The 26,503-nt window shown below is 44.2% G+C and overlaps 1 protein-coding gene and 2 long non-coding RNA genes across 35 annotated transcripts in view; 1 reads left to right on the top strand and 2 right to left on the bottom strand.

Moving 5' to 3' along the window:
• Window positions 1-9,953, bottom strand: part of C2CD5 (C2 calcium dependent domain containing 5) — a 57,342-nt gene extending 47,389 nt beyond the window's left edge. For 4 of the 32 annotated variants that reach the window (XM_041713636.2, XM_030263835.4, XM_041713634.2 and 1 more), the window contains exons 1-5: window positions 9,292-9,919; window positions 6,035-6,121; window positions 4,469-4,640; window positions 2,403-2,498; window positions 1,757-1,912 (exon numbers count right to left, since the gene is read on the bottom strand). In XM_041713636.2, the coding sequence (XP_041569570.2) occupies window positions 1,757-1,912; window positions 2,403-2,498; window positions 4,469-4,640; window positions 6,035-6,121; window positions 9,292-9,657 (877 nt within the window). In that variant the 5' untranslated portion in view covers window positions 9,658-9,919. Of the gene's footprint in view, window positions 1-1,756; window positions 1,913-2,402; window positions 2,499-4,468; window positions 4,641-6,034; window positions 6,122-9,291 lie in introns of all 32 variants that reach the window. The other 28 variants (XM_002187230.7, XM_041713635.2, XM_012569292.5 and 25 more) reach the window with 19 other exon arrangements.
• Window positions 9,515-26,503, top strand: part of LOC115493520 (uncharacterized) — a 70,712-nt gene continuing 53,723 nt past the window's right edge. For both annotated transcript variants that reach the window (XR_012053616.1, XR_012053617.1), the window contains exons 1-2: window positions 9,515-9,649; window positions 11,529-11,630. This is a non-coding gene — a long non-coding RNA (uncharacterized lncRNA). The remainder of the gene's footprint in view (window positions 9,650-11,528; window positions 11,631-26,503) is intronic.
• On the bottom strand, window positions 17,961-25,463 carry LOC140682232 (uncharacterized). Its single transcript, XR_012053620.1, has 2 exons — window positions 23,216-25,463; window positions 17,961-22,375 (listed from the first exon to the last, which is right to left on the bottom strand). It is a non-coding gene; the product is annotated as an uncharacterized lncRNA (long non-coding RNA).

The following is a 26,503-nucleotide window of genomic DNA, read 5'->3' on the forward strand; positions in this document are numbered from 1 at the left end:
TGAACAAGCATCTATAATTTCTTCATTTACCAATTTATTTAAGCATATTTCAACTTATTTCCCACATTTTGCCCCTCTACTGCAAACCAAATACTTCCACTTCTATTAACTGCACACAAGGACTGAAAGACTGTGACTATAAGAAACTGGTCTGTCATTAATGTTTTTTTAGGAGACATCTTTATAAACATTAATGGTTCTGTGTAGCTGGATTGCCTTGGTAATAACTAAGGTGGAAAATATCATCTCTCTTCCTACAAAAATGGAAGATTCCCAAAATCCTCTGTTAACAAACTGAAAAATCCTCCCTGTCACAAAGGATGGCCTAACAGTCTTAATGTCGCTGCTGCTGAGAAATCAACTAGAATGAAATGGTCAGAGAATCACAGAATTTCCTGAGTTAGAAGGGACCCACAAGGACCATCTAAGTCCAACTCCTGGCTCTGGTTTCTACTGCTTTCTTGAAGTATGATTCTAAAATTACCAGCACAGGTTACTCTTTAACTTCTTAAATGAAACCTTGGCTGTAGTCTTGAGAAAACTCTAAGGCTGAGATGGAGTATGAAAGTTTTTTTTCAACTTAACACAAAATGACAAAGATCTGTGAAACAGCCTGGCTCGCTCTCAGAAGTTACAGATTTCTTCAAGATTCTTTGTGTGACTACCAATAAAATATATTGCAATAGCACACATTTTATTACATGAGATGAAACAGTATTCCTGTGAGGTTTTTTGTGTTTCTATCCTCTTATCTCTGCCATGAATAAAATCTAGTAGAGTACTTTATCTACCTGCACTATTTCTGCACGGCAAGAAATATGCAAATATGGATTCTGTAAAGTAATATGGGGGCTATAGTAACAAAAATGTCCTCATGTGAGTTACGACAACAGTTTAACTTTTTCCCTCACAGCGTGCTGGCCTTCCCAATGAAGGTGCATCTCCACAATCTTTTATGTTGCCCCTCTTACTGAAGGACACCTTCCACTATCCCAGGTTGCTCAGAGCCCCATCCAGCCTGGCCTTCAACTCTTCCAGGGATGCGGCAGCCACAGCTGCTCTGAGCAGCTGTGCCAGGGCCTCACCACTCTCACAGAGAAGAATTTAATCCCAATATCCCATCCAAACCCACACTCTGTCAGTGTGAAGCTGTTCCCCTTGTCCTGTCCCTCCAGGCCCTTGCAAATAGTCCCTCCCATCTTTCTTGTAGCTCCTTTCAGACACTGGAAGGCCTCCAAGGTCATCCCAAAGTTTCTCTTCTCTAGGCTGAATAATCCCAATTCTCCAGTTGTTTCCTCACAGGAGATTCTCAAGAAACAATGAATGAAGCCTGACTTGCAAGAGATAGGATGAGTACCATAAGCACTGATGCACTGTATCTGATAAAGTGCCTATTTGTTCACATACTTCAGCAAGTTCAAAGAGGGTGAAGTTCATTACTTTAACTGTTTGAGTCAAAATTCTAGTGATACTCTTCATACGGGTTAAGAACATCTTGGAGAAAGTTTCACAGGTTTCTCTGACCTTGCTAAAAGCAACTACAACATTATTCAGCAGCGTGGCCTCACCAAAAACTGGAAAAAAACCCCAAAAAACCCAGTAACACTGCCCATCAGTTAGAAATACGTAATCCTCAGAAACAGAAGAGACTGTGAACTGAAACAAATCAACACAATGCACAACAAAGCTCCTGTGCACCCCTGAGGCAGGCAGCTATTGAAATGCTACCAGGGAGCCTTAGGGGCAGGGCTGGTACCTGACATGAGCGAGATGAGCCTCTGGCGGGCCTCGTTGGACGCCCTGGGCGTGCGGATCCTGTCGATCCACTGGTACTCGGGGTCCTCGTTGACCACCAGCTCCTCCACGAAGCCGTGGATGACGACGGCTCGGTAGCACTTGGGGATGGACGTGGCTGGTACAGACACACACCGAGATGTCAGAGACAGGCCAGGAGCCAAGGACAGACAGAAATCCTAACATCACACAGCGACAGATTGCAGACAGCTTCCCAGGCAATTTTCTGTGAAAATGTGGACACACCCAGGAAGTTTTTCTCGTGAAATCCTGGAACCCAGATAACTGTCCAGTGTACCAGTTACAGCATGTACCACTACGAAACCTTTTCACTTTGGGCCTCTTTAAAAAGATATGGACCCAAAATAACACCACGTGTGTATGCACAGGCACTGAAATGCAACTTCTGGACATTAAAAAAATCCCATCAGTTATTTGCATTGCTTTGAAACGTCAACGGTAAAAATGTGTTAAAAAAGAAAAGCAATTTGTGTCAATGTTATCTCCACTAGGTTTATGCAATGAGCTGGTAAGAGAAGGGAGACAGAAGAGGCATAGAAAAGAAGGAAAAAGTTTTTTGTCCAAATTAACTTTTTTTCTCTACTTACTGCAAAAAAATTTGACTCCACAGGATGACTGCCTAAATCTGTTTAAATCATTGAAGAGATCTACTTTCACCACCACGTTGATCTCCCCACGTATACCTATCAATAAATAAACATTAAATACCAGAAGTTATAACAATATAAATGTATCAATACAAAGCTAGACCTATAAATTATTTCCTGTTATTAGTATTTAATGTCAGAGGAGCAGGAAGCTATAGCCTTGCCTCTCAGGTCTGCAGAGACACTGGCTCAGAGGAACTTTCCAGCTCTGCCAAGCCTGTGAGGCTGAAGCAAAGAAAACAACACTCCTCAAATGCCTATTTGCACCAAACAGAACTCTGTAATACGAGACTGGGGAAAGAGAAGCCATCAGCCTATTGATGCTGCAGTGGCCTATGCCACTGTCTCTGCTCAATTTCCTCCCTGAAAAGATTTCAAAACTGCAGTAAAGCTCCTCTCTGAAGTTCAACCCCAGAAGAAAGATGTATGGTTCTTTTTAGAACCACAAAGTGGCACAGGAAGGGTTTGCAAAATACTTTAACTGTGACAATAAATATATAAAAAATAAGGTATTATAGTCCTTTTAGACAAAGGTTAATTTTCAACTATGATTATACCTTACTAGAAATTAAGTATTTTCTAACACAGAACCATTCCTTTTTGACTTCTCTACTTTGCTGTTCTGAGCTTTTTCTAATTTTCCCCACCCAGTAACAAAATCATTTCACATATTATAGGTTCTGACATATTGAGGACTAAACTTCTTGATTGAGTATGATATCTAGTGTCTTCAGAAGCCTTTATCACATCAGCATGTGACACCGAAACAGCAGCACCAGATTTGTTGTTCAACTGACATTACTGCAATAAAACCAGCTGCATCTCCCTTCCAAAATGCCAACAGGAAGAAGCCTTCAGTAATTGTAACAGAAAATATCTCAGGGTTATATATTTTCACAGTCATGTTGAGGTGAAAGGAAAACAATGTAATACAAACTTATAAACATTTTATTTATTGTTTTTTAAGAAGCATCAATTAATGTTTGCCAAGAATCAAGATAATTGGAATCTACTGCTATGAGCATGAAAATATAATTCCAATTCTATTCACATAGAAACAAGTTATGAAATACCAACATATCTGGAAAAATATAGAGAAATCTAACTCTAACCTACCAGCTGTACACATCCTGAAACAAGTATTTGCATCACTTAGCTCCAGAAGAAAATGTGTGATAGAAAAATGTGCATAGGATTAAAAGGTAATTAAAAAAACAGTATTTTTGCAGTATTTCTTAGTATTTCTACTCACTATAACTGGTTCAAATGCAAAAAATACTGTGCATCAGTTATGATGAGCACCTGCTGAACACCATTAATTATTTCCCAACAATGATTTATAATTAGCTCTGAATATCATTAGGTCATTTAATTCACCCTGAATAATAAACAAGGGGGAAAATGGCAGCCACAGAGATGTTCTGCACTAAGACATTCAAGCAGCAAGTTAATTGCTCTAAGCTGACATTGGCTCTCTGAGACAAAAGCTGTTGCATTAAAATCAAAAGCAAAAATATATTAACTTTTATTTTCTCATACCTTCAAGACATTGTGATGAAAACCACCTAGCACTGAGAGCACTTACTGCAGGGAAAAGGAATTTCATCCTGTTGAAGATATCTCACATCCTTGTCCCTTCATCTCAACTGAAGTTCATCCCAAACCTCAGGAAGGCACACTTCAAGTAACCCCAGCAAAATCACATTTGTTTAGCAAACAAATGGTAATTGGACAATTACATCTGAGTCTTTTTTTAAATCCGAAATTTGCAGTAGCTAGTGAAGATTTATTCCCACTTGTCACAAGTCCTATGGAAGACGTTCTTGCCAAGCACCAGCCTTTACTCCCCTGCCAGGAATTTTCTCATGTCAAAACAAGGGGAAAAAAGCCAGGAAAGCAGTTTTCCAACCCCAAAACTAAAGTTATTGCAAATTTCTGAAGACAGCTTACAAGATACGAAGCAGATGACATTCCTGACAAGCCTGTTTTAAATGAGCACAGCTTACCATGAATGGTGTCATAAATTGGAAACCACCCCGAAATAACCGTGGCCGCCTCGCTGTAGAGCAGAGGATCAATATCGATGTACACCTTGCCAATGGCATCGTTGGCACTGTACGTGTCGTGATCGAGAACTGTGATCTGCAGAGGCTCATCCTGCAGCTCCTCATCATCCACCTGGAGAGCAAATATTCACAGGAATCTCAGTACTTAAAAATGCGCAGGGAAACGCTGCTGAACAAGAACGCAGAGGAGAAGAGTGAGGAATGAACAGTGACCTGACACAGATCAATCTGTAATGTCAGTTTCCTGAAGCTAAACAACATTCTAAAATTCTAAACAACTTGCACTCGTTTTGGTTTTATCCTTCAGAGACTGGTGAGATCCTTGAAACAGAGCTATCACTGGAAGAAGAACAGAAAGAGATTGTTCATTTTAAAAATATTGTCCGCCTATAAACTGTCCACCTATCTCCACAATACATACTGATAGATAAATAAATAAATAAAATAAGGAAGAAAGGAAAAGAAAGAAAGAAAATTTAAAACAAAATAGCTCAAAGGACTCTTATGCACTGAAGTTTATGGTGTTCTCATGACTGGTCAGTGGCTTAAAAGCAGGTATTTTACACAGCCTGCAGTAAAAATTCAGTAATTCTACACATGCAATTTCCTAAACAGATGCAATAATCCATCTACAGATAATGACTATTTTCTTTTAGGACTAAGCCATTCCACAGATTTTTGTGTCCAGTGTCACAAACCAAGAATTAAGTTTGCTAACAGCAATGGGATGACTCATCTAAGTGTTTGCAGATTTGTGATATTGCCTTAGAGCACGGTAAATGAACCAGAACTACACGTTCAAGTGTTACAATAATTTATTTATTCTAAACATAATCCTCATTCTTTTAAGTAGTAAAAAAATGAAAGAAACACGTAAACACTTGTTCAGGGCATAATGTCAAAGGACATGAACAAATTAGATCCTGGAAAACAACAAGCAATTACAGGAAAATGCTGAGTGCCCTCGTTATTACATAAGGAAATGAGAAGAGAAAGTGTCCAACAATTGTTGTCCGAGCTCTTTATTTTGTAATCTTCACACATGAACTTTTCATTTTCTCCTCTGCATTATCTTTGCAACCAAGTGTAAGACTTCAAATAACAATTAACTTTCCTTGCTCAAAATGAAAAAAACACAAGAACACCTTAACTTTCATATATATGTATTCATTTATACATCCTGATAACTGCACTGAAAAAGCCTAACCTCTGCTGCCTTTGCCCCACCTTCACTGCAGCACTCTTTTCTAACTGAACACCATTTAAGCTGGATCCAACTGGCAAGCTTTTATCTTCACAAACACTCCTAAAAAGCCAAAGAGACGCCCTTAGCAAACAAGGTCTGACTGGAGCTAGGTTTGCTGAAAAGCCTTTGTGCATGTAAACACAAATACACTTCAGTGCTCAGAACTCATTCTCTGCTGGAAATACAATTACTTAATTAAGAGCAGCTTAATTAACCAGAGAGTCTGTACAGTTACAGGCAAACTCTTAAAAAATACTCACTTCAAATTTGAACCACTCAGAGTTCCACTGAGGATTAAGCGATTTGGGATACACATCTGTCTTAAATGTTGTATTTCCAAATTTCACCTAAAAACACAAACACTCAATTAGCAATTACAAATACTAATAAAAATGTTTTGAAACTTGTTTAATTGACATATGCAAATAATTTCAAATACATATCTCAACAAATAGTTTTCTTTTCACCAAATGATTTTTAAATTCCATTTACATGTATCAGTATCCACGTGTCAATGACACTTCCAATCAATCTCTCTCTCATCCTGTCATACTACTAAAATTGTTTCTTTTCCTCCTCAATCATTTGAGAGGCGAAAATATCACTGTTCAAAGTCACTTTACATACTCTCCTTGCCTTCTATAATGAAAAATATTCTAAATGTTGATAGATTCTAAATGTTTATGACCTATTACTTCTCTCTAGGATTTCTCAATCAGCTCCACAGACAATTGATGAAATAAATAAAAAAACAATCTGGATTTGAGATATACAGAGAGAGAGGACTATAGAAATTGAATATTTTCTATAATTTTATTGCTTATTGCACCTTCAACCACATAACACACTTCAGCAGTATCCATATGGTCTCCAGAGGCATCTATTTCAGACTAAGCCCATTTTAGGTTTTGTGGGGGCTTCTTGTTCGCTTTTTTTATAGTGAAACTGAATTTCTGTAACGCTCCATACATCAGGAAGCCACACAGCACCATGTAAGAGCCTTTATTTCACTGCAGCTTTCATTTCAAACCATTTAAAAACCCTTGCAGTTCTCTGAATGCTGCCTCTCAAAAAAAATAAGCACTTCACCTCATACCAGGTACTTAAAAATACTCAAAGTTACATTTTTAAATTTATTCAAGATTCTTTGGGAAAACAATGAGTAGGCAGATAGAAAAGAAATGCTGGAGTTACGGGTGTGTAGATTTTGACAGCTTTTATCTTTTAAAAGGCTAAACGCAGTTTGGAAACCAAATTTAGGCCTGGATTTGAACACTGTGCAGTAATTTTGCCCAAGCCAGTGTTAAGTGATGCCCGTGTACATTTCACTAACACAGTGATTATTTTGCACAGGTGCAAGAGATGCTGCACTTGCTGAAGTGCAATAACGAGGTGTTAGCCCTGGCTGTGAGGGAGCTATGATTAAACACAGCTCTGACTCCAGAGGCTGCAGGATCCAGCAGCCCCGAGCTCCACCCAGCCCATCTCAAAGCTATCTTGGGAGTAATCAGCTCCCTCAGAGCCCCAGGCAGCTAAAACTGAATTTTCCCAGCACTCCAGCTCCTTCACTGAAGCTGGCAGAGATAACACAACACCACGCTGCTGTCCACCGTGCAAAGTTAAAAGCACATTTATGGAAGACATTGTATCAAAATATTCTGAGCTGGGACAAGGATCATTGTGCTCATGCTAGTGAGCGTTGCCTAACCTGAGCCAAGTAAGAGCTCTTAAGTCTCTTCTCATTTTCTCTTCTAGTTCAAAGTTTATATTGCAATATTTAACAAGGAAATTTGAAGTTAGTAAACAATTAGAACCTTAAAATCTGCTTTGCATTTTTATTTAAGGAAAAACTCATTGCAAGTTTTTTCAGCAATCACACACAGAAAAATGAAACAATAGTTTCAAGCTCAATTAACTTTGAAATAAATCTCACCTGCTGTATTGCCTTCTACACACATGGAAAGGGAAGTTACTTCACACTGTTCCTAATGAACAATCCTAAAAGTAAGGTTCCCATCTGTGTATTTCTATACCCTTATCTGTGCCAAGGCGCCCATGGAACTGCACGTCAACCCAGATAAGTAAATTGATCTTCATTAAAATGTTTATTTTCCTTTTTTTGCTACACTAGTCTTTTACTATATGAATTTCAAAAATCTACTTTGCTACACCAACAGTAGGGCTGGGGAACAAGTAACCCACAGAAGAGGAGAGCTGTTTCTCCTAACACAGAGTAAAAACAGGCCAAATGAAACTTGGTAAACTGTACTTCCTAGTCCTGTTTTCTCTGTCTCCTAGTAACGAGCATCAGGGTTGTTGTAATTTTAAACTGGATTAACAGGCAGCCTACAAGAGAAGCCTTTAAAAATTAAAACCTGATGGGTGAAACAGCTGACAAAAGGGTGAAACGCTAAGTTTCATGTAATAAAATAAAATTATGTACTATTTCTGTTCCACTGAAAAGCTGAAATACACCTTCACTTTCCACCAGCTTACTCTCCCATTTAGCAATGCCCTTAGGGTCTAACATCACCCAAAAAATTTTAAGCACCAAATTAAATCAGGACTTACATACCCCTAATTTATTTTTATAAGATTTTCCAGTGTATACAGGTCTAGAAAGGCATTCTGTCTTCCTACCTTAATTCTAGTATCATGCCAACTTCAACCACTCATTTGTGGTACACCTCAAGCAGTATTTGTGGCACAAACCACGCATTTCCACAGCACATCATTTTTAAATAGCTCTGAATTTCCTCAGAGTATTACATTATAGTATATTATTCCCGAACCTATGGAATAATTCTGAAATGTTCTAAGTCATTTGTACTGGAAAAAAGTAATCAAAAACCATAAAGATCATGTAACAGAAATCATAAAAAGGCTTGGAAGGGGCCCTAAAGTCCATCTCATTCAAACCCCTGCCACGGGCAGAGACGTCACCCATCGGATCACGCTGCTCAGAGCCCCATCCCACCTGGGCCTTAAATAATTCCACTTATTTTGCACTTCACCTTATTTTACAGTCCCTTCCTGAGCAAAACCCTACATACTGCCTGCAAACTACGTGACCGCAAAGAAGGCTGAAGCCAGACAATCCGGGCGCAATAAAGTGATTTAAACACGCAAACAATATTAAGTATTTGTTGACTAAAAACCCCCTCGGAAAATATTTTAGTATTTCAAACGTTTTAAAAGGAAAGATGAATATTAAAAGCAAAGCCCGTACAACCACTCATATAATCAGCAACACAAGCGATTTAGAGAGGGTTTCATCACTTCGCCATCCTCCTCGCCGGGAATCAGTGAGGCTGGGAATGACCTCCCCGACCAGCGAGCCCCAGCTGTGACCGAGCACGGCACGGGTGTGCAAACCTGCAGGGACGGCGCTCCCCCAGCAGCCGCTGCCGCGTCCCGCAGTCCCGGCCCGGGCGCTCCCGCCCCTGTCCCCGGCTCCCCGCTCCGGGCCCGGCAGGTGCCGCCGCCGCGCGGGCCCGGCCCGCTCCCCCTCACCCACCTCCACGAAGGCGTCGGTCAGGTCGCTGGCGCGGTCCATCACCGGCAAATGGCGTCCCGCCACGATCTTGACCTTCAGCTTCCCCGGCATCTTCTTCCTCCCGCGGCGCCCTCCTCCTCCTCCCGCCGCTCCCGCCGGGGCCGCAGCGGCAGCGCCACCGCGCCTGTGCCTTGGAGCGGCGGCCGCGCCGCTGCGCATGCGCGGGGCCGCCCCGCCCCGGCCGGCGGGAGCGGGGCCGGGAATTGTCGGGGCTCGGGAGACCGCCCGGTGCAAACCCTGCCAGGGCACGGAAACCTGCTCGGGGATTTGGACTTCGTGGCCGCTGCGCACCACTGAAAAGTCTGGCACCGTCCTCATGGTACCCATTTACCCATATACGCATTAATGGGATCCCCCCCTCAGTGTTCCCTGGAATAAACAGGCGCAGCTCGCACAGTCCCTCCTCACGGCAGAGATGCTCCGGAGCCCTCGCCATGTCCGTGCCCCTCTCCAGCAGCTCCCTGTCCCTCTGTCCCGGGGCTGCACAGAGCCTCCGGCCGTGCCCTCCGTAGGCCGGGCAGAGGGGCAGGAGGGCCCCGAGCTGCCGGCCGCGCTTCCCTCAGCGCCCAGGACACCGCCGGTGCTCCCGGCTGCCGGACACGCTCCCGTGCCGCGGCCAACTAGTCACTTCCCGGTCCCTCCCCTCAGAGCCGCCCTCCAGCACATCCCCCTGCCCGTGCTGCTGTGTGGGGCTGTCCCTGGCCCGGAGCGGACCCAAACCCGGCCCACTGAGGCCGCGGTACCGCCCTGCCCGGCTCCAAGATGGCGCCCGCGGCCTCGGCCGCAGCCGAGCTCCGACTTCTCGATGGGGCTGCCCGAGCGCCGAGCTATCGATGGCGGCACGGGACCGCGTCCCGCATCCTACATCCCGCATCCCTCATCCTGCACTCCGCACCCCGCCTTGTACCCGCTGTAGCAGCCTCCGGCTGCTCTGCCTTCCCCAGGAAGGAGTTGCTCCCATGAGTACCAGTGAAAAGGGAGCCGGGAGCACCCGAGCATCCCCAGACACTCGGTGAGTGTCCTGTAAAGGATTTAAAAACAGCGCCCCGACCCCGCCACTCCCCGTGGGTTTGCTTTGTTTTCTTAATCGAAAGACAAATATTTACAGTATTTGAAGGATTATGGATAGATTAAACGGAGTTTAGTGATCAGAAATAGGATTTGATACGGTTCCCGCAGCCGGGTTGTAACTTTGTGATGCCTGAAAAAGTTCTTTGTTTGGGCGCTGGCGCTGTGGGCACTTGTCAGAAAGCAAAGGAGCGGGGCCAGGGGTGGTCAGTGTGTCCTGCAGGGGGGTTGTGGACCCGGGCTGTGGGAGCTCCTGTGGGACACGGCTGGTGCTGCCGCTCCGCTCAGCAGCAGGAACATAAAAGAGCCCTTGTGTTGTGGTTAAGCACTCGTCAGGTGTCGAGCCAAATAGGAGATCTGCTGGGATTATTTTCCCTTCTTTCTAATCTTACAAAAAGACTAAATAATGTTATGGGCTGGAGAGTGATACACCAAACAAATCATATGACTGAAATGCATGGAGAACAAGTACATCTTACCGTTTTCTGGAGAAGCAGTTGTTTCATCCGTTGTCTCTGTGCTGCTCTCTTCTGGCTTTCTGAGGTACATATGAAGGAAAAGAGAAATAATGGAATTTCCTCAGGCATCATGACACCAGAATGTTAATTTTCTCAGCATACACTGATTATACTTTGAAAATTTACAGATTTCCTCCACTTTCAAACATCTTTGATCAGCAGCCAGATGGTTAATGTTACCTTTAAGCAATTGCTGGGCATCCAGATTAGCTCTCTTCAAAAAATAAGGGCTGTTCACAATGCTCAAAACAGTTTATCCAACAGCTATTGAGTAAGATTTTGTGGGAGGTGGGAGAGGGGTTTTTAACCATAAAATCAATTACAGCATGAAGTATCAGTATTTAAAACAAGCAGACATCATCCTATAATAAATACAATTTAAAATACAAGATATTCTGTAAAAGAATTATTGGCTAACTAAAAGTCTTAAAAGTTCCAAACAGAAATCAAATAAGATTGAAGCATCACCTTCTATTTAACCAAGGGGAATACCTGAAGCAAAAAAATCCCCAGAAGCATTTAGATGGTCAGTCAGTCAAAGGCTGCTAGGGTCAAAGGTTCAGCCAGATAAAGGTTTGTTCTTCATGTCCTTCTGTGGGCATTGTTTTCCAGGTGGAAATTCCATTACTTCTCTTTTCCTTCATATGCACCTCAGAAAGCCAGAAGAGAGCAGCACAGAGACAACAGATGAAACAACTGCTTCTCCAGAAAACGGTAAGATGTACTTGTTCTCCAAGTATATCTTGCTATATATATATAAATAAATTCTTGCTTTATTAGCTCCATTTCCCTGGTTTTCCCTAGAAACTGGCACCACAGTCTGTAGTAACAGCCAGCCTTGTGCAGATCACAAGGCAAAAGATCAATCCATGCATTATTCACATGGGAGTTGCAAGTGTCCTTGTCATCCTCAGATCTGGAGTGTTTATTCAGGTGCCATCATGGGCAGAAATTCATGCAGTGTTTCCACCACTGAAGTCTCACCTGCAGCCTAGAATTCAACTTAGGAAGCTCCATAACTGGGTACTGATGGTTCCAAAGACATACCAAACTTTAGGGACCATGGCTTTAAAATCATGTTTTAGGAAAAGAAAATCCTTAGCTGAATAATACTATGGACAACACTTCACAGTTGCAAACACAGATGAAAGGCAGGGCTTGGCAGATGTTCCTGAGAAAGAGATGATCTGACATAGAAGGTCACAACTCTGCCACCTTCCCTCCTCTGTCGGAGGCTCGAGGGTGCTGCCATGTGAAGTGTCCTCTGTCAGTCCATTTTAAAACTGTTTGACCTTACTCTAAAGTGCTTATGTGATACAGCTTCCTCTGCCATACAAAGCCTGAGGGGTGTTTGCCTGGAGCTGGATGTCCCTCAACCATGAGTGATGGTTTTTCTCCTGCTCTTGAGCCGCGGTTTGTGTGTGCCTCTAGTGTCACCATCAGTCCAGTTACTGCCACTGCCACCACGAGGAGCAATCCCTTCTCTGCTTCCCAGTTTCTACTTGCTGGCCCCACCCTTTGTGTGATTGCACACGAAGTGATCTGATGCAGCTGAGAGCCAGAAAAAACAAAAAGTGCAGGAGGGCAGGTGGGGGGAGGTTAGTTTCCAGTGGGATCAATTCCATATTCCAAACACTTGCATAAGTGAAACAGAGGACTTGGCCTGGCACAGGAACAAACAGAGTGGGCACAGAGGGAACACAGTGTCCGTATCAGCTAAAACTGGTACTGGTAACTTGTGTGTCAAAAGATACCCAAAGGGCTCTTGACATGAAAGTAGTTGAGACATAAATCTTCCACACCTAGACATTCCTGATCTTACCCACTGAGCTGGAAGTAGAGGAGCTGACAGTGATGGTACCAACATGCCTTCACAAGGTGGCATTTTTTTCCCTGGAATACAACACGTTTTACAGGAAGGAAGACAGGGAGGAAGGAAGGCAGGCCACAAACCAGAACCCTCAGTTTTAAAAATATGTTCATTCTATTCCTAGATTGTTTTTCTAGTGCTGCACCATTAAATGAAGAAGCCTTTTGTACTTCCCTTTCCCCTCACCTCTTCCTGTGGCAAAATACAGAAGGAGCCTAATACAGATCGACCTCAAAGAGAGGGCCAGAGGGAAAAGTGCCATGTTGATTCTTGTGGAGATGTTCTTTTGTTGTCTCTTTGTTACTGCATCACGGATGAAAACAGATGTTTCTTCTCTTCACAAGACATTGCATGGCCTGTCTAAACACAGAGAAAACAGCACTTCTGCAGATGGCGCCACATCCCAAGGCTGGAATCATCTTTTTCATCAGGCAGCTGCGCTGTGATGGATAGTTTTATGAAATATACATCCAGATTCATGCCTGCATGCTAAACAAATGAATGCTCATTTGTTTCAGAAAAATAATTTGCTAGAGATCTGTCTAGCAGACAGTTGTTTGCATTTAGGGAATACCTTCTGCACAAAATTAAGTGGCAGGCAGGAGTACAAGAGTGGACAGTGGTTTTGTGAATAGGAATGCTGAGGTCACCTACATATTGGCAGTTTGGAAGCCCTGAGCCTTGCTTGGCCAGAGCCATCAGCCACTGAGTAGGAAAAGCTCAAGTCTACATTAATAGGCTCGCACAAACAGTTCTGGAGAAGTTAAACCTTGAAAGCACTCACACTAACAGCCAATCTTGTTTTCTCATTCGGCAGTTGGGTTTCTCCACAGGAAGCTCCTGACAGTTTGCAGGGAAGTAGCTTTGGGTTTTATTTGGAGCTAATTTCTGCTAACAAAAATAACCTTTGTGCTTTTACTTGCTCATGTGTATGTCTGGAAAATCTTGACTCCTGAGCAATTAATGTGGGTAAATGCAACAACATGTCTTGCCCAAATAGCTGACGGTGCCCAGGTGCTCCTCTGAAAGTGCTTGATGCCAGTGACCCTGTTCCCTTCACCTTGGCATTTTTGGCTGGAGTCACTCGGCCTCAGAGGCCATGCCAGAGAGGCTGATTCACTGCCCCAGGCATCTCCTCTTTGGCAGGCTCCTTGGACACTCTCCTTGCTGTCACAGATACCTGGGGGACACAGTGGGGGACCTGCTTTGCTGGGGTTTTTATTCCCTTTTGGTTTCCTGGAGTTTCCTGAATAAACGGAGAGGTGTTTTCTTTATAAGGAATTGTCCGTACATCCCACGTGTCCCTCTATTGTTCAGGCTGGGGGAAACTACACTGCAGCAGGATCTTGGTTTCCGGCACTCCCGTCCTCTCCCTGTACACAGGCTGAAGTCACAACCCTCCCCATGAGTCCTAAACATTGGTTACTACAGAAGCACCGTGTTTTTGTAGACAGCTGTTTATAATTTCGGGTCTGTGAGGGAACGAGTGACAAATTTAGAGAAGTAAAACTACTTGAGAGACTTTTCCCTATTTGCTGGAAAGAAGCAAAGGAAAGTTTGGGGAAAATAAAACAATTGGAAGACAAGGAGACATTGCAAGAAGTGGGTAACTGCAAAATGAACCTTATAAGGTAATAGATGCTTGGCCTTACCAAGTTTAGAGCACTAGACCTAGAAAGGCATCCTACATAATTGCATTTTACATCAGCTTGAGTCAGGGAGCAGGAGGAAACAGTTTTTCAGCTCTTATAATAAGTTATAAGCTATTGTTTTTAAGAACAGAGAAAATAAGTTGTCCCGTGTTGTCACTCACCTTTCTTTCTCCTTCCCCAAGCTGATCTTCCGCCATAGATTCTTCCTCACTGGTCCCAAAGCTCAGCTGCCTTTGAAATGAGTTTTCATTGCAGGTTGCACACAGTCCCTCGCAGCCTTTTCAGTGAAGGGATGGTGGCACACAGCCCTGGAGCCGAGTGCTTAATGGCTTTTATCTGCTGCTCTTTGCTTCCTAGGCAGGGCTCCTCTGGCCTTCCCAGGGCTGCTGCTGTGGGTGGAACCTCCACTGAAGGCAATTACTCAGGTGTCTCTAATCAGTGAAAATTGCCTTCTTGGAAAGTGGGTCTCCAGCCATGCCCTCAACATTGTCACCCTCCACGTCCTTCTATTGCTCTTGTACACAAATCTCCGTGTGTTTCCTCCATCTCCTCACCTGAATCCTCACTGCTCTCCTAACAGCTGCCACTCACGATTAAATTTGTTCTAGTGGAGGTGCCATGTTCTACTTTGGTTGGACATTTGCTCTCTGTGGACTGGTCCCACCCGTTTCAAAGCCCCAGGAGTTGGCTGTGCCCAGCCCAAGGCAGTTCATGGGCTGCACAGGTCACCCCCACAGCCCCTGACAGTGAAACCCTCTCAATTTTGCCCAGTACATCTCCTTTCCCCAAATGGCTAGTTTGCCCAGTTTGCTTCTTGTTTGTGTCTGCACATTGATGAAACTACCACTTTATTTTTAATGCAAACTCATAACTCTTGTGCTTAAAGAGAAAAATCTTCAAATAGTAAATTGTAGCAAGTGAATTTAAAAATATTATGGGAATTATTTTTGTGTTTTAGTTTTTGGAGCCAGTTCATGATGTGTAAGCCCTAAGGGTTTGCGTTATCGTTGAAGGAACTGCTTCTCTGCAAAATTATAATAAACTCTGTAACTCTCTTGTGTTACACAGAATCCCAGGATGGCTCAGGCTGGAAGGGACCACAGTGGGTCACTGGTGCCACCTCCCTGCTCCAGCAGGGCCATCCCAGAGCACAGGGCACAGGATTGTGTCCAGAGGGGTCTGGAATATCCCCAGTGAGGAGACTCCACAGCCTCTCTGGACAATCTGTTCAGTGCTGGGTCACTGCCCAGGACAGAAATTGTTCCTCCTGCCCAGGTGGAACCTCCTGGGCTCAGTCCCTGCCTGTGGCTCTGGTGCCATTGCTGGGCCCCCAGAGCAGAGCCTGGGCCCTGCTCGGAGCCCTCCCTGCAGCCAGGGACACCCAGGGCTGAGGGCCCCTCTCAGCTGGGGCTCCTCTCCAGCTGCACAGCCCCAGCTCAGTCCATTCTCTTAAGAGAGATGCTTACATCCCTACCAAATTTGATAGTTTATATTCAGCACATCTTTGTCTGCTTAGGTCACAGCCTACAGTGCTTTACAAACTGTTGAATCCATGCACAGTGATAAGAATGGATATGCTGAAAAGCATGGTCTACAGCAATAAAGAATAATCTAGATTTAAAAGAAAAAATGACACTAATGTTGCCCTTTATAGAGAGTATAATAGAAAATTAAATTTCTCAGAATCTCTGGAAGTATCAACTCCTAATTTTGAATCCCTTCTGCATGATATTTTTCTTAAAAACAAAACAAAACAAACAAAACAAACAAATAAAAAAAACCCCAAACAAAAACCTAGCTCTGTGTTTTCACCCATAACACTATCTTCACCTTCCTTTGGCAAATAAAAAACTGTCCAGTATAACTCAGCTGCTCACTCATTTAAGCCCCTTAGTTTAATAACCTCAAGACAGCCAAACCTGTCATCTTCTAATGCTAAAATCTCTATACATCAGAAACTGTTGACCAAGAAACTAATTTATATTTCTGGGGTGACCATAGCTACACTTTAGACTTCCAGGAAGTCTAGACCATGGAAATGGATCTTTTGAATCCATGTTATGCCCTCAAGGCTTTTTTCACATGTTGAAGCCTTGACCATCCAAACAGTACAAACCTAAATTTTACACACAGTGCGTAGGGTAGAAGGCACACACCAGGCTGGTTTCTACTGCTGCTTTTTGCTGGATAAAAAACCACCACAACTCAGTCTGGTGCCTTGCAGGAGGACATCAACACAAGTCTTCATGAATAAACATAATGTTGGGTTTTCCCTACTTTTGCTGTGGGGATTGTTGTGACTATACCTGTGAAACAACCCCTGGACAAGGCAGGGCTCTTTCCTGCTTAAAGCCAGCTCAAAGGGTTGTTTACCTGTGATAGCCCCAGGGGTGTGGCAGCCTCACCTTGTGTTTCTCTTGGGTTCCTTGGCCTCAGCCTCCACACGCCTTCAGACCGCAACACCACCCCTTCCTGCAGCTGTCAGGGGGTGTTTGAAAGGCAGATGTGGAGGCATGGAGAAATGTAGCTGGGTCAGAATCCAGATGAGCTGATGCAAGGCAGCACACACCTGGAACAGAGGCTGCACATTCACCACTAAGGTAGATCTGTGCAGTCCATTTGTATGAGCAAAGAGGGAAGCCAGGCTTGAAGCTGAAGCCTGGAGCTGTGTACTGTGTGGAGACCACCTTGAAAGGTTGTGTATGAAGATGTAGGTGTTGGGGGCTAAATTTGCCACACCTGGTTCTTAAAACTGGGACATGTTATTTGACCTGGTTTAATTAATCTATGTGTCCTCAGTCTGCCATGAGCTGACTTAAAATCAGTACAATTCTGAGGTATAAACCAGACCTAAAACAAAAAGAAAATAAAATTCTTAACAGATTATGTCTCTTCTTAGGCTTTAGTCAGAAATTATTTCCTCTGTGCAGTAGGTGTGATCCACTACAGAGCTACAGAGAAGCAGAAAAAGCTTTTCAAATATTAAGCATGAAGGGGTGGCCATACTGCACTGAGCATTACATGCTGACAAACAGATCATTAATTCCAACTTCTGGAGTCAATTAAATATGGAAAATAATCAGTGTACTCATATAAAAAAGGAAACAGTAAGCAAGGGTATGCTTTGGAAACTTTGGGAAGTTGAAGTCAGACTTGCAGTTTCTGAAGCCCTGATTCACAGTTCCTGAATGTGTGGGATTGCTGATGTGGTCAGAGATTTGACCCTTGGAGCATGACAGGCAAGTCATCTCCTGGCTCTCTGATGAGGCTTGTCTTGCTTGTGCTGCATACTGGAAGCCCAGAAACTCCATGTTCCCAATGTATGAGGAGAGGTGTCCCCATTTTGTGAATTCTTTTTTTAACACCTCAAAAGCTTAGCAAGCCCCTGTTCTACCTCACTCCTTCCTCATCACCCATCTTCTACATATTCCTTGCAGCAGCAGGCCAATCTGTGCCTCAGCTGCAGATGTCACCTCGCCCTTCCCTGTCCTTGACAATGTCCAGGCTGTTCCCAAGCAGGAGTCATCAAAGGAAACCTTTATTTCCAGGGGCTGTTAAGTGACTAACCCAAGATCAAACAGTGGGTCAGTAGCAGAGGCAGGAACTGAAATCAGGTCTTCTGACTCAAGTTTCTCTTGGCTACAGCCTCTGGGTTACACAGCAGAATTCATTTGTGCTGTGAGTTTCAGCAGTTGCTGAGATGAAACTTCATTTTCTCTCCCTGAGATACTGAATCTGTGTCACCTTCTTCTCTGCCCACTGGGAAGCAGCTTCTCAGCATTGGACTTTAAAAAGGGAAGGCAAGCAGGATAAGTTCCTGAGCAGTTGCACTCTTTTGATCGATGAGATAGGTGAGCCAGAGTGTGTTCCAGTGACCTCCTGCTATATAAAGGCTTGGCCTGCCTGACAGGACTTCTGGCTGCCAAGCTGCTCTGAGCCTCAGCCTTTACTGCTTGGGTTTGATGTGGATTTTTCACCAGGCACTGCAGAACTGAGGTGGCCTCTCAAATATTTGCCTTGCTTGGCAAGCAAGGATACAACCAGGGGTGGGTTCAGGAAGTTCTGGCAAGGGCAAGCACAGCTGGTGTTAAGGTCTTTGCAGGGCTCCTTTTTGTGTGTGTGTGTGTGTGTGTTGGAAAATAGCAAGGCCCCTGGATTTATTTCCAGCTAGGGTTCCTGGGAAAAGATGAGTAATCTGGAGATTTCCTGTTACTTTTGGAGCAAGGAATAAAAACACTCTGCCTTTTGGGGGAATCTTTTGGGATCTTCCACTATTCCAGTTTTTCCCTGAGTGGCACAGAAGCCTCCTCCCTGGACTCAGCTTTGTTTGTGGCAGCAACACAAGCAGTGCTGTGCAAACACTGAGCTCTGCCCTCGTTTGCCTGGACAGTCAGGATCAGACTGGTGTAATTCCTATTGCCTCCTTGAGTCTGCTCCAGGAACCGAACTCCACGTAGGGCACGGGTACCTGTGGGCAAACTGTGCCTGGCCTGGGATGCTGGGAGTGTTTCCCTTTCATGTCTGAGAGCATCAGCCCTGCCAGGGAGGGACTGTGTGACCACAGAGTGTTTGCACAGCACCGACCACGTCTGGGCTCCGGGTGGTGACTGAGTCAGCTGGGTGCTGCTGCTGTGCAAATGAATAAATAGGAATAACAGAAGAAATGTGGGGGTTTCCTGTTGGCAGAGGTAGAAAGGAGTGAGGTACCTCAACTCTGAAGTTATTACTATTTATTATTTCAATTGCAATACTCCCTGCAGGCTGCCTTCAGGGGCAAGGGCCGTGTTGTGCAAAGTGCACACAGCAAAGGCAGAGCCATTCCCCACCCTGAAAAAAGGTGTTCTCCAACTGAGGCAAGTTGTTTGAGCCCTTTGAGAGCAGGGATTCAGGGGCTGGAGTGTAAAGCAAGGGGTGCTGCTGCATCCAAGAGCCATACACAGGCAGTTTGGACATCAGGTGTATGCCCAAACACCTGCTACTTTATTTCTATATTATTGTTCACCACTATTTGGGCACGACTTTCTCTAACTGGTATTTCTTGATGTGTGCTTAGCCATTTCATGTTCTAAGTGCTTTACAAATATTATGTAATTAGGAAAATAACCCTCTATTTGCGCAGGCAATTGCACAACCACATGTCCAAAATTCAGCCTTCAGAAATGCAGCCTCAACTGAAATTTCCTTATCTGCTCCAAACTCTCCCAGCTGCTCTTCCCAAAATGATTTTTCATGCCAGCAAACCCAAACCTGACTGTTATGACGGTGATAAAATAAATACAGTCTGGGCAGATAAACTGCTGTCCTCGGCAATGTAAAATGTAAGGCTGGTAAAGAAGGTAAGGGCTGGTAGGGAGTACATGTTTTAGATTCCAGTATCGGTCTGCTTGCTAAATATGATGGCTTTTAGTGGAGGAAAATCAGTGCCAAACAAACAGCCGCATCCCCCAGTGTCTGATCTCCAGCTGCTGCCATAGAAGCATGGGCTCAGCAACAGCCCAGTTGCTTCCCTTTCTCACAAACTTTGGTGTTTGGGCTGGGGAAGGATTTCTTCTTTCTGTATGAAGTGTGAGCCCTTGACACCAAGCTCAAGAATTTTCTCCCTACCAAAATCCACAGCATTTTTGTTTTGTTTTCCCTTTATGTTTTTTCTCTTCTCCTCTCTTTCAAAGGTTAAATGGTTCCCACAGGGTGCAAGAAAGGGTTATTGAAAGCAGCAGGTCCACTTTTGAATATTGCACTTCTGGTAAATCTCTGATCCAGCATCTAGTGGTTAACCACTGATACAGGAAATGACATTTAACGTTTTATCACTCAGCCAGAAATGGAAGAACAAGGCAAGTCTGTATGTGGTGAACATGGATCTTTGCCTACTACCTACCCCTTAAAGGCATATCATGCCATTTAAAAGGAAACGTTTTTCAAGCAGGGACTTTTTTCCCTTCTTTGTGTACCTTTCTGCTTAAGGCAGACCAAAAACCTAGAAAATAAATCCCCTTCTTCCCCACCCCTCCTCCCCGCCACTTCCCAGGTTTTGCCTGCTAAAACAGGGGTTATGGCCTTATAAACAACTTAAATCCTCTTTCCTACTCTTTTGTATTTTTTGGAAGTGTAAGCCAGGCCCTGGAGGAAGCTGGGGGGGTAAGCGGTGATGGAAAACTCGTGTTTCAGTAGGTGGCACTCGCTGCCCTGACTCAGGGCTCAGCTTTCCCTGCACGATGTGCTGCTGCCTTTAGTCCAGGCAGTCCTGAGCAAATGTGCTAAACTGGCAAAGGAAGAAAACAGAAAAAAAAAAAAAAAAAAAAAAAAAAAAAAAAAAAAGACAGGGCCGGAACTTCAGCAATGATAAATTGTTGTGGGTTATTGATTTCCGTGTTGCTGCACTGGTTTTTGGTTTACAGCAGTGAGCTGCCTGTTGTCCCCACGGCAGCCGTGATTTCTGTGGGAGCTGCTAAAACTTGGTCTGATTGCTGAGTGCATATTCAAGATGCAAGTAAGCAAGCTCAAAAATTCAGTGGTTGTGTACAGTTCAGCTAAAATTCAAAAGGCTGTCAGATCTGCCTGTATAAATTCTAAGAGTTTCAGATGTTTTCCTCATACATGCTAGAGTAAAAAAAAACCAAACCAAACCGAACCAAAACAAAAAACCAACAAAAAGATGCAGCATGGCACTTTCCTCCTGCAAATAGGATATGTGGGCAAAGACTTTAACACTTAGATTTTTTCAGCTGTTCCAGAGGCCATTTTCACCTAATGACATAGTGTGAGATGTTTTCCAAAGAATGAACTTCACAGATTGCCAAAACTTTCCTGGAAGTGAGCACAAGAATGCATTAGAAAGCAACATTTTAAAGGCAGACCAGCTCTCCTGATCTGTGGGGCTGCAAAACATGATTTTCATGAGCCCAAGAGCTACTAGAAGCAAATTCTTCAGAGAGCCAGTGAGTGGTGGCAGCAGCAGAGTCATTCATGAGTTCAAAGGCTATGGATGAGGGCAGCTCTCCAGAAGTCCTGCTGTTCTCTGGCTTGGCTAGAAGCAAATCTGGATGATGGGGTGAGCACTTGGATGCTGGAAAGCTGACTTGCTCAGTCCTGCAGCAAGGATGTTGGATTCCACCAGCCAGAACCTACCAACACAGCTCTCCTGTAGCTGAACCAGTGGCTCGCTCAAAGTGTTCAAAACCCATTCTTGCAGCACCACACCGGAAGCTTAGGCAGAGAAAATCAAAATGGGCACGACATAGGAACAAGCTCCTGTTTGTGCTCAGGTGGGTCTGATGTGTACTGGAGATGGGGAGTAAGGATCTGCAGTCAAACTGTCAGCTGGCATCAAAAATGGGGGAAGTGCAGCTGTAGTTCTCAGCGCACTCACTGTTCACTTAGAGTGTCCATTCTTCAGCATCCTGCTTATCTTTCCAGTTATGGAAACATGCTTAGTACAGAATGCAAAGCGAGAAAGCTGTGGAAACTGCTTGGATGACGTGGATAGGGGCTCTGCAGAATCACACATGCAGCATCCACAGAGTGAAGATGCACACGCATGAAACCAGATTCTCAGCCCTTAAGGCCGCGTATTTTTTGAAACTGTTATGACGTATTTTGTGCAGCTGAAATCCCACCGTGCTCAGATATCCTGGTCTCTGTCGAATACTCTCTTCTCTCCAGCCTTGCAGAACAGTAGGACACTGGTCCTGCCAGAAAGTCTGAGAGACTTGAGCAGGTCTCCAACCCTTCTGAATGTTTGCCAGCAAACAGTGACTGTCAGAGCCTTGAGCTACACCTTGGGAAGTGCTAGTGTTTATCTCTGCATTTGATTGCACCCAGTTACTTGCTAGGAACATATTATTTGAAGAAAGATCTGGAGCTGGATCCTTCTCTCATTGTGACTCTGCCAGCTGCCGTCCCCAAAGCTATTTTTAATCAGACAAGCTTCTCCATCCCTGCCAAAAAAACCTCGTAACAATTAATAACAATAAAATGAAGGCAGCCTGGATAAATGAATTGTGCTGGCTCTATAAAGCAGTGGCAACAGCAGCTCAGGAAGATGAGTGCTGCAGTGTTAGTGCGCTGCCTTCTCCCATTTAGGTGTAGCCTTGGTGTCCTGGCTCTCAGCTGAGTGTGCTGTTGTCTCTGTGCTGCCTGTGGCTGGCCTTGCTGTGGTGTGAGGAGGGGGTGAATGGTCCCCTTGACACGCCAGCTGTGATGCAGGACAGCTCATGATTTCTGATGGTGCAGAGCTTCACCACAGCAGCCCCGCGCTTGGGTTAGCCCCCGGCCCTGCCTGTTGTGCCTCTGGTGTGATAATTTGCCTGCAGGCACGTGTGTCCCTGTGCTGTGATCCTGTCAGGAGCTGGGCCACCTTGGGCTGGATCAGAGGGTGGACAGGAGGCCTCCAAGGAGTGGCTGCCACCCAAGCCACTGCAGGCAGTGGTGCTGTTAAGCAGGAGGTGGTACTGCGTGCGCTGCCAGAGCACCCTATGCCATGCTGCCCTGCTGCTGCAGCCTGCTTGCCTGGGTGCAAGCTGCTGTTGCCTTAAGCATGTTAACTAAACATGTCCTGGCAGTTTTCTTTAGGGCAAAAAACCCAAAACCCAAATCTAAACAAAACAACAGAAAAAAACCAAACCAACCAAACAAACAAAAAAAAAACCCAAAAAAACCCCAAAGAAACCCAAAGAAACAAAAATCCCAACAAACAAACAAAAACCCCAAACAAACATAGGAGCACAAGTCCAGAGGTACTGTTCTGCCCAAGTCCCAGGATGGATGTCTGTATTTACCTTGCTTCTTCCTGCTGGACAAAGCATTTCTCTTCAGCCCTGGCTCCAAACTGTTGATAATATTGCTCTTCAGCTGTTATTTCCTACTCCAAAGCTGGAGGCCTTCTCTAATGAGTGAGACAGTTTGAAGGGTTCTGGAAGGAAAGATAAAGAGGAAATGGAAAAAGAAGAGGGAAAGATAGAAAATAAGTAAATAAGCAAACCTCCACCACCTCCAGCATCAAACCTGTCCCCCAGAAAGCTGTGACTGCTGCACAAACAGCAAGTATAGCTTTCCCAGACCCTGTGGGATGGCACATTCATCTCCTGGGGAGAAGACACTGAAGCTCCTCCATCAGGTCCTCAGCCAGCAAGGGCACTGCAGAGATCACTGGGAAGAAAAGAATATGAAAGCAGGGACAACAGGACAGCAGCCTGAGGAGGGCTCTGGTAGCCATGGGGGAAGAGAAAGAGAAAGCTGCTCCTGTTTCTCTTACCTGTTAATCTCACATCCTTGGGATCCATTTCCAAAGTGTGTCTGTGAAACTGAAAGTGGTGTCATTTCTGAAACTGCTGCTGGCAGTAGCCATCTCCCTTAAAAAACTTACTGGTCTTGCCCCAGCTCTGAGACTTGCACAACAGAAGGGAATACACATGTTTTTCACAGATACTTTCTTTTCCAGAAGAAAACCCCAACAAAACAAAAACCTCAAAACCTCTCAACACTATTTTGTCCTTCTTTCTGAAGATTAATTGCCAAGTTGATGTTCACAGGACCCTAGGAAGTGATAAAGGTGGGGTGAGTGGCCAGCTGTGAGTAACAGTGCTCATCAAATAGACTACTGCAAGGCAAAGCAGCAAAAATTCCTCTGTGCCTGCCAGTTAGGGAAGCAGCTAACTCTGAAACTGCATGCTCAGAAAACTCTTACTTTGCTCACCCACCCAGAGTTTCTTATTGTCATCTATGACACAAGTACAGATCTATTTTGGGCAGTGGTTTTAACATAAGGGGATGAATATCTAGATATTTTCCACTGGAAATGTACTGCTGTAAGCATTAAAATTGAGCTGCCTCTCTTGGGCCACTCTGAAGTTATCCATGGACCTTTCCCAGCCTCTGCCAGAAAGCAGCCACTGAGGGGGAGTTTTAAGGCCAGAGATCTAGTGTCTAGATAGTTTCCTGAAGAATGGTCTCTACAAGTTAAGATGCTAAGCACAAAGACAAGCCAAACTGGCTGAGTTCTGAGCTTACCTGTGCTGGATGGGTTGGTATTGGTCAGCTGATGCTCCAGAAAGGCAGAAATGGATATCCAATTTCCTTCCCTGATATGCGGCTCCTTCCCTGGATATGCAATCTTCACTGAACACTTTGGTAGTTGGTGTCATCCCTCTGCAGAGGTGCTGAGAAGACCTCAAGACACTGATCCCAAAAGGAAGGTGACATGACTAAGGTTGTCTATATGTTTTAAGAGAAGAAAACTGTGGAGGTTTTTTTTTTTTGTGAGAGTGGTGGAAGGCAAGCTGCTCTTATTTTGCCTCAGGTGCTTTGCACAACTAGTGCTGCAGCAAGCTCTGCACACACACACACAGATGCTGTCGAAGGCACTGTGCAGCCACACATCACCTCTCCTTTGGAGAGCCTTAGGTCCTGCCATCAGGTGAGGAATTCACCTGAGGCTTTCCACTGTCAAACAGAGTAAGCAGAACTCACATGAAATCCATGGGATCTTGTGGTTGTGGTGCATTCATTTAAGCACAGCACGAGCCCTTTAGTGGTGGTTTAAATTTTAGAAAACAAACAGAGCAGTAGAGGAAGGATAGAGGTAAAGTGGAGCATTGGGTGTCTTCCACTGCAGATATTTAAATGTTCTAAGTGTTCTGATGGTTTGTGTAATGACACTTAAAATTTTTTTTTTTTTTTTTTTTGGTAAGCAGTGAAAAACATCAATCCTGCTCTGGGAAAGACTGTGAACACCCTTATAAACAGGAAAGTGATATGAAGCAATTTGAGAGAGATTAAAGAATGTCTGGAAAACAACAGTACAAGTTCCAACTTGGAAAAATGCAAACTTGAGAAGAACAACTTGAAACTCAAATATGCAGCAGGAATAAATTGTGTTGAGGAGATCTAGGAATGATAGCAGCTAGCTGATTGGAAATGGTATTTCTTAAGCTGCAGAAGTGGGCAATGTGTGGGAAGGCACCCTCTTACATATGGGAAGGCAGAGCATGTGGAATATTGCTCTGAGTCCCGTGTATTGCACTTCTAGTCAGAGGCATGCTGGAGGGCATTCAAGAACAGCAACCAAAAAAACAGGAGAGACATTGTCTCTGAATATGCCATTCCTAAATTTTTCTTCATGAAGTAGTCAGAAGATGACAAAGAGGGACTGTCACCAGTGTTAGAAAAAATTAAATTATAACCATATTTACTTAAGAATGTATGCAGGGGGATAATCAGGAGTACTGGGAGTGTTCCTGTAAAAGCAACATTGAACTGAATCTCAGAAATGTCCTCGATGGAGAGATGTGCAATGCCTTGCAAGGAAGTGATGGAAACTTCATTCCTTGGGGACATCTAACACTTGACCACACAAAGCACTAGGAAGTCTATTAGGGGAAATGACTGCATTGGATGGTGGGGGAAGTTTGATACAAAAGATCACTTTCAATTTATCTGAATATATGATATAAATGGGAAAATATGTACCAGGATGTTTGTGATTTCCACATTCAACAGGCTTAAGCTGCTTTTCATTTACAGTAATGAGAGACCAATTTATTCCCAAAAGGTTCCTCTTTTTCCCACTCTACCAACTGTACCTTTCCTAATTTGTGCTGTGAAGCAATAACCTTAGAGCACAGAGGACTGGTGGGCTTTTTCTCAGAATAAGCAATGAATAAGCAATAGTTTTATCAGAAAATCTCATTTTCTGGATGGGTGATGCCAAAACATAGGGCAGAAGGTGGTTATGTTGACTTACTGGGTATCACCTCAGTATGATGTTCCTTCACTGCAAAGCATCTTGGTGTTCTCCATGGAGTCACCTGGCTTTTATCAGCTCCCACATGGGTCAAGAGCCACTTGTGTTTGCCATTATAATTGGCCACCAGGATGAGTTGCCCGGGTTGTTTGATTGGAATGCTTAAAAGCCATGCTATGCCTACAAAAAGACAAACAGAAAGTTATACAGGCAACAAAAAAGAGTTCACAGCCACGATTTTTGGCAAAGCACACCCCTCCCATCTGTGGAGGCGCCTCCCCATCCCACCGGGCTCACAGCAAATGTCACATCCCTGTTGGCTCTG

The sequence above is a fragment of the Taeniopygia guttata genome, chromosome 1A, assembly GCF_048771995.1.
Source record: "Taeniopygia guttata chromosome 1A, bTaeGut7.mat, whole genome shotgun sequence".
NCBI classification, from domain to species: Eukaryota; Metazoa; Chordata; class Aves; order Passeriformes; family Estrildidae; genus Taeniopygia; species Taeniopygia guttata.